Genomic DNA, 8,169 nt, shown 5'->3' on the forward strand with positions numbered 1-8,169 from the left:
ATAAATGGTTTCACAGGTTCCAGGTCCCCCGTTGAGCCGCAGGTGATCAGGACTCACATTTTAAAGGATGAGCGCGATAACTATCAACTATTAATTGAATTATGATTTCATCTAAATCCATCATACAAGTCAACCTGTATCTGTCGCTACAATATAAAACTCCACAAACTACAAGTCCACGTTCCTGACATCAGACAATTCCATTTTGCTGACGCACGGTCAGATATTTTGACTACAATTTGCATGAGAACAAATGTGGATCAAAGATGTAAAAACAACCGAGCCCTAAATCCACAAGGTGAGGCATTACAATGAAATCACAATCAGGACGATCCTAATTATCTGTCATGAATAATTAATGAGCGCAGAAAACAATTACTCACCAATGGAGAGAGGACGGCGACGCCATGAAACTGAATGACCGACACCTTCTGCGGAGCGGCAGACGCTGGCTCGCTGCTCATCGCCGGCCCTTGTAACCTGGCAAGCTGCTTCTTGCAAAACTCTTCATACGGCTCCATTGCGCTGTAACAAGACTGGTATAAAGGGCATAATGTTACCATCTGATCGTAAGAAGGGCTGTGCATCACACACGATCGCCTGCAGCCATCGCTCAGATTCCTGGTTATTTTGATCATTGTATTCACAGGCTTTGTGTACGCTCAGCGCGTCCCTACTGACTACGGGATCCAAATACCCCAGAGACAAACACTGAGCAGGTACTGACACAATGGCAGATAATGAGAGGGGACAGTGCGGAGGATACGCAGCCCGGATCTCATGTATTACACAGCAAAAGCTATAAACAGTCACTAAACACAATGACAATAATATTAGGTCACAACAGCAACAATGTATCAGCCGGAATCCGGACAGAGTGTTGTGGTTTATTTCAGTTTCCAGAAATAGGAGCGAGGCCTGGGTAACGTGGGGTTCAGGCCGGCGGCTCCTTCTGCTATAGTAGTAAGCCTTTGGGTGTGTCGGGCCAGGTCCTGAGAGTAGTAAATACAGTTACGGCGTATTACCAAGGCTGTATAGTACCGTGCGTCTGGGGGGAGCGGGCTCAGGAACCCTCTGTACCCTACAGATCGGGGGCAGGTGACAGCAGCGGCTCAGTTCACATTGAGTGGTCATTGCCAGTTTTATGGGCCATCATAGGAAAGTGTAAAAAAAAAAAAAAAAAAAGTGTGTAAGGCTACGTTCACATTAGCGTTAAGCTAATGTGCGTCGGGTTTGCGTCGGCGACGCAGCGGCGACGCATGCGTCATGCGCCCCTATACTTAACATGGGGGACGCATGCGGTTTTTTTTGTTGCGTTGTGCGACACATGCGTCTTTTTTGCCGCAAGCATCAGACCAAGAAAACGCAACAAGTTGCATTTTTCTTGCGTCCGATTTTCGGCAAAAACCGACGCATGCGTCGCAAAACGCAGCGTTTTTGCGTGCGTTGTGCCGCCGACGCAACGGCGCACAACGCTAGTGTGAACGTAGCCTAACAGATGATATGAACACCACAGCACCCCCCCCCCATATCATATTGATAAAATGGGGTCAGTCATGGTTTGTGCCATCATACTGAGCTATGGAACAAGACTTCTCTTTAAAAGGACTCGTGCAGACGATCATAAAAATTGGTCGAGCGCTGTCTGACAATGTGACGGACAGTCCCCATGTTATCCTATAGGGTCGGGCACACGTCCAATTTTTTCCTCCAAGTAAATAAATAAATCGCAGAATGCACGAGTTGCATCCAATAATCGGATCCGCGGTTGACCATTCAGGTCTACGAGTACGTGGGAAGAAAAAAAATAAAAAATAAAAAAATCGGATCACATTCGGATGACATCTGAGTGCAGTCCAATGTTCAAGCCTCACTTACACGAGCGTATAACACGTCTGCGTGCTACTCAATGCTTTATCGGATGGCCCTCGGACCAGTGTTATACTACAGAGCAGAGCAAATCAACTAATATTTTCTCATGCCGATGCAGCATGAGAAAACTATTGGCAGCGAGACTCTGCTCACTCACACCCTTACAAGTCTATGGGTGCGGGTGAAACATCGGACTGCACTCGGATGTCATCCCAGTGCAGTCGAATATACGCCGAGACAGGCCATGGAGGAGATGGAGAAATTACTTTCTCCGTCTCCTCCGCACCTGTGTTGTGACTCTCTCATGCATGAGGATCAGAGCACAAAGCACCGATATTAACACTCTGCCAGTCGTTACCATGGAGACCGACCACTGCTGCTAGTCAGCAGATCACTATGGGCAGTTCTTATAAGTTGACTATGGAGTCGCTGGAGAGCACTGTTACCTCTTAATCCCGGCTAGTGCTTACCAGCAGCCTAGTGTTAATATCTGAAGAACGGCTGAAAATGTAATTAGCGTTAATTAGCAAAACTGCTTGTTTACCAGAACGATCCATCTATGAAGAGGGGGACAACCTAATATTAGGACAGGACTGCGTACCATAGCAGGTATCAGGGGATGTGAAGTTACTGGCCTCGCTCGTCTCCTGTTGTGGACGGCAGCAGAGCTGGAATACCCCTTTAAGAAATACTCAGGGGTCCGAGATCTGGGGTCTCGGCATACTCCCTGCACTACAGGCAGATTGCACACGGCATTACATGAGTGGGAGCGCAGAGACTGTTGAAAACATATAAAAAAAAATAATAAATAACGTCCAGACTTTTCTTATCCTCCCCATTGAGGGTCTTCCTAGCAGAGCCTCACATTGGGGAGCAAAGTCACAGATCTATAGGTCAGGGATGGAGACACATCAGTATAAGATCACACTGACATGAGACGCTGGTAGGAATGGGACCTGCACAGCGACCACTACACGAGGTGACTGCCATCCTCCAGCACTACCAGTACAGGGCCGCCCGCGCCACAGGAGACAATGTGACTGATTCTCCTCACTACGGCCACAATGCTCCTGTCTATCACTGGCAGCACGGCTCGGCACCTCGTCCCCGGCCACAGCCCGGCAGCACACTCACCTCACCGGCCGGACCGTCACGCACACATCTCCTCACACTCCGCTCCTCAGCGGCGGCCGGCCGTTAATATAATAACAAAGCCCCGAACAGATGACAGCTCAGCCCCGCCCCCTCCTCGCCGCCGCCATATTTCACGGCACTGGCGGCAACAACTTCACCTGGCAACGGCCGCCGCTGGCTCCTCCCTAACTCCGCCCGATAAGGGGGCGGAGCAACAGGACGAAAATAACAGCCGTCCTTAGCACCGCCCACTTCCTCAGACAGACTTCCGGCTTGTTTCTTGCTGCGGTTCAGTGTAGTCACGTGTCACACAGATAGTGGGCAGGTTAGGTTAATGTTGTCAGTGGAGGAGGACAGAGAGGGCTCTGAGGGCCACAGAGGGGAAGAGTATAGAGGGGCCACAGCGAGGCAGGAGAACAACAGAGAGGAGGAGTACAGAGGGGCCACAGCGAGGGAGGAGGACCACAGAGAGGAGGAGTACAGAGGGGCCACAGCGAGGCAGGAGGACCACAGAGAGGAGTACAGAGGGGACACTGCGAGGCAGGAGTACAGAGAGGCCGCTGAGGGCCACCCAGAGAGACAGGTGTACAGAGGGGCCACAGAGAGACAGGAGGTATACAGAGGGGCCGCCGAGGGCCACAAAGAGGCAGGAAGTGTACAGATGGGCTACACGGGGCTGCTGAGGTGTATAGAGGGGCCACAGAGAAGCAGGAGGTGTATAGAGGGGCCACTGTGAGGCAGGAGGTGTATAGAGGGGCCACAGAGAGGCAGGTGGTGTATAGCGGGGCCTCTGAGGGCAACAGAGAGGAAGGAGGTGTATAGAGGGGCCACAGAGAGGCAGGAGATGTATAGAGGGGCCACAGAGAGGCAGGAGGTGTATAGAGGGGCCACAGAGAGGCAGGAGGTGTATAGAGGGGCCACAGAGAGGCAGGCGGTGTATAGAGGGGCTACAGAGAGGCAGGAGGTGTATAGAGGGGCCGCTGAGGGCCACAGAGAGGTAGGAGGTGTATAGAGGGGCCACTGTGAGGCAGGAGGTGTATAGCGGGGCCGCTGAGGGCCTCAGAGAGGCAGGAGGTGTATAGAGGGGCTGCTAAGGTCCACAGAGAGGCAGGAGGTGTACAGAGGGGCTGCTGAGTTCCACAGAGAGGCAGGAAGTGTATATAGGGGCCACTGAGGGCCACAGAGAGGCAGGAGGTGTATAGAGGGGCCGCTGTGAGGCAGGAGGTGTATAGAGGGGCCGCTGTGAGGCAGGAGGTGTATAGCGGGGCCGCTGAGGGCCTCAGAGAGGCAGGTGTATAGAGGGGCCACAGAGAGGCAGGAGGTGTACAGAGGGGCCCCCGGGGGCCACAGAGAGGCAGGTGTACAGAGGGGCCGCTGAGGGCCACAGAGCGGCAGGAGGTGTATAGAGGGGCCACAGAGCGGCAGGAGGTGTATAGAGGGGCCACTGAGAGGCAGGAGGTGTATAGAGGGGCCGCTGAGGGCCACTGTGAGGCAGGTGGTGTATAGCGGGGCTGCTGAGGGCCTCAGAGGCAGGTGTATAGAGGGGCCACAGAGAGGCAGGAGGTGTACAGAGGGGCCCCTGAGGGCCACAGAGAGGCAGGTGTACAGAGGGGCCACAGAGAGGCAGGAGGTGTACAGAGGGGCCACAGAGAGGCAGGAGGTGTATAGAGGGGCCACTGAGAGGCAGGAGGTGTATAGAGGGGCCACTGAGAGGCAGAAGGTGTATAGAGGGGCCACTGAGAGGCAGGAGGTGTATAGAGGGGCCGCTGAGGGCCACAGAGAGGCAGGTGGTGTATAGAGGGGCCGCTGAGAGGCAGGAGGTGTATAGAGGGGCCACAGAGAGGAAGGAGATGTATAGAGGGGCCACAGAGAGGCAGGAGGTGTATAGAGGGGCCGCTGAGGGCCACAGAGAGGCAGGAGGTGTATAGAGGGGCCGCTGAGGGCCACAGAAAGGCAGGAGGTGTATAGAGGGGCCGCTGAGGGCCACAGAGGCAGGAGGTGTATAGAGGGGCCACTGAGAGGCAGGAGATGTATAGAGGGGCCACAGAGAGGCAGGAGGTGTATAGAGGGGCCACAGAGAGGCAGGCGGTGGATAGAGGGGCCACAGAGAGGCAGGAGGTGTATAGAGGGGCTGCTGAGGGCCACAGAGGCAGGAGGTGTATAGAGGGGCCGCTGAGGGCCACAGAGTGGCAGGAGGTGTACAGAGGGGCCCCTGAGGGCCACAGAGAGGCAGGAGGTGTATAGAGGGGCCGCTGAGGGCCACAGAAAGGCAGGAGGTGTATGGAGGGGCCACAGAGAGGCAGGAGGTGTATAGAGGGGCCACAGAGAGGAAGGAGATGTATAGAGGGGCCACAGAGAGGCAGGAGGTGTATAGAGGGGCCGCTGAGAGCCACAGAGAGGCAGGAGGTGTATAGAGGGGCCGCTGAGGGCCACAGAAAGGCAGGAGGTGTATAGAGGGGCCGCTGAGAGCCACAGAAAGGCAGGAGGTGTATAGAGGGGCCGCTGAGGGCCACAGAGGCAGGAGGTGTATAGAGGAGCCACTGAGAGGCAGGAGATGTATAGAGGGGCCACAGAGAGGCAGGAGGTGTATAGAGGGGCCACAGAGAGGCAGGCGGTGGATAGAGGGGCCACAGAGAGGCAGGAGGTGTATAGAGGGGCTGCTGAGGGCCACAGAGGCAGGAGGTGTATAGAGGGGCCGCTGAGGGCCACAGAGAGGCAGGAGGTGTATAGAGGGGCTGCTGAGGGCCACTGTGAGGCAGGAGGTGTATAGCGGGGCCGCTGAGGGCCACAGAGAGGCAGGTGTATAGAGGGGCCACAGAGAGGCAGGAGGTGTACAGAGGGGCCCCTGAGGGCCACAGAGAGGCAGGAGGTGTATGGAGGGGCCACAGAGAGGCAGGAGGTGTATAGAGGGCCACAGAGGCAGGAGGTGTATAGCGGGGCCGCTGAGGGCCACTGAGAGGCAGGAGGTGTATAGAGGGGCCGCTGAGGGCAGAGGCTTGTCCCATACTAGACCACCGTTTGGTTGTGGTGACGCAGTAACATTTCGGAGTGCGCTATCACATCTGATGAGTGTCACATGACATCCGGCGACTGTGGCACGGCATACAGCCCGGTTATTTTCGGTAGATGCCTTTGTCACGTAAGTGCAGCAGGACTGCTGCTCACCTGCAATTTGCTCAAAGATCAGCGTCCGTCCCAGACAAACCACAGCTGTACCTGACCGGATGTTACGGAGTAGCCAAAGCCTTAAGGGCTCATTTCCACTTGCGAGAAACACGTCCGTGTCTCGCATGTGGAAACCAAGCTGTGGCGCCGGCACTCCAGAGCGGAGCGTGCGGCCGCACAGCAACACATGGAGCTGCACGCTCCGCTCCAAAGTGCCGGCGCCAGAGCTTGGTTTCCACATGCGAGACACGGACGTGTTTCTTGCAAGTGGAAATGAGCCCTTAGGAGAAAAGTATTGGGATATATCTTAGGCTTCTTTCACATGTCCGTCCGTACTCGGCCATCGCCAGGTGTCGGTGCGACGTACCGACGGAAGTTTGTGAGTGACGTGAGCTGCGGACGCAGTGTTTCAACGCGTCCGCTGCCCATTGTGAAGTCCCAGGGAGCAGGGGGTGGAGTTCCGGCCGGGCATGCGCAGTAAAAAATGCAGGACACGACGTATGAAAAAACGTTCCCTTGAACGTTTTTTCGATACGACGGTCCGCCAGATACCGACGCATCCAGTTTTTAACACAGAACGACGCATTGTGACGGTCTGCAAAAGACAGAAATGTGAAAGTAGCCTTAAGTACCTTCACACTAAACGATATCGCTAGCGATCCGTGACGTTGCAGCGTCCTGGCTAGCGATATCGTTTAGTTTGACAGGCAGCAGCGATCAGGATCCTGCTGTGATATCGCTGGTCGTTGATTAAAGTTCAGAACTTTATTTGGTCGTTAGATCGCCGTGTATCGTTGTGTTTGACAGCAAAAGCAACGATACCAGCGATGTTTTACAATGGTAACCAGGGTAAATGTCGGGTTACTAAGCGCAGGGCCGCGCTTAGTAACCCGATGTTTACCCTGGTTACCAGTGTAAAATGTAAAAAAACAAACAGTACATACTCACCTTCGCATCCCCCGCCATCCGCTTCCTGCACTAACTGAGCGCCGGCCGTAAAGTGAAAAAGCACAGCACAGCGGTGACGTCACCGCTCTGCTGTTAGGGCCGGCGCTCAGTCAGTGCAGGAAGCGGACGCTGGGGGACGCGAATGTAAGTATGTACTGTTTGTTTTTTTACATTTTACACTGGTAGCCAGGGTAAACATCGGGTTACTAAGCGCGGCCCTGCCAGGGACCTCGGCATCGTTAGTCGCTGGAGAGCGGTCTGTGTGACAGCTCTCCAGCGACCAAACAGCGACGCTGCAGCGATCGGCATCGTTGTCTGTATCGCTGCAGCGTCGCTTAGTGTGACAGTACCTTTAATCATTGAGTTCGAGGTTTTCCTTTAGGCTATGTGCACATGTTGCGGATTTGCCTCAGGAATTTTCTGTGCGGATTCTGCATCTCTTGGCAGAAAACGCAGGTGCAGATTTGATGCATTTTTCTTGCAGATTTTGTGCATTTTTGTTGCGGATTCTGTGCGGGTTTGATGCGTTTTTCCCCCTGCAGATTTCTATAATGGAATGGGTGCAGAAACGTAGCAGATCTGCACAAAAGAAGTGACATGCTCCTTCTTTCAATCCACTGTGTTTTCTGTGCGGAATTTTCCGCACCATTAGCACAGCATTTTTTGTTCCCCACTTATTTACATTGTACTGTAAAATCACTTGCAGATCTGCAGCGTTTCTGTGCGGAAAAAAACGCTGCAGTTCTGCAGGAAATCTGCAACGTGTGCACATAGCCTTATTCCCCTTGCCCTCCGGTGTATCCCACCCGACCGCATTGCCCCCGGTGTATAACCTCCAGGCCCCCACCATGCCATCAGATGTAACGGAATGGCTGGTGGTCCGGAGCTCACTGATGCCAGCGCAGTCCTGTAATAGGAGCCTCCGGAGTAACAACTCGGGTCATGACATTTCTTCCTCTTAATTCTTCCCCATCACCTGTGTGTTATTGAGAAGTGGAAGAAACCGCAGCAACTCCGTGGAGACCCCGTAACGTTAGAGTGGAGTGCTGA

At 54.1% G+C, this 8,169-nt stretch overlaps 1 protein-coding gene across 2 annotated transcripts in view; it reads right to left on the reverse strand.

The window, feature by feature from the left end:
- CCP110 (centriolar coiled-coil protein 110) overlaps window positions 1–3,203 on the reverse strand; it is a 28,571-nt gene extending 25,368 nt beyond the window's left edge. Inside the window, exons 1-2 of one of the 2 annotated variants that reach the window (XM_077275064.1) lie at window positions 3,007–3,203; window positions 384–536 (exon numbers count right to left, since the gene is read on the reverse strand). In XM_077275064.1, the coding sequence (XP_077131179.1) occupies window positions 384–521 (138 nt within the window). In that variant the 5' untranslated portion in view covers window positions 522–536; window positions 3,007–3,203. Of the gene's footprint in view, window positions 1–383; window positions 537–2,473; window positions 2,669–3,006 lie in introns of those variants that run through there. The other variant, XM_077275065.1, reaches the window with a different exon arrangement.
- Window positions 3,204–8,169: the final 4,966 nt, after the last annotated feature.

Source organism: Ranitomeya variabilis, chromosome 7 (assembly GCF_051348905.1).
Source record: "Ranitomeya variabilis isolate aRanVar5 chromosome 7, aRanVar5.hap1, whole genome shotgun sequence".
NCBI classification, from domain to species: Eukaryota; Metazoa; Chordata; class Amphibia; order Anura; family Dendrobatidae; genus Ranitomeya; species Ranitomeya variabilis.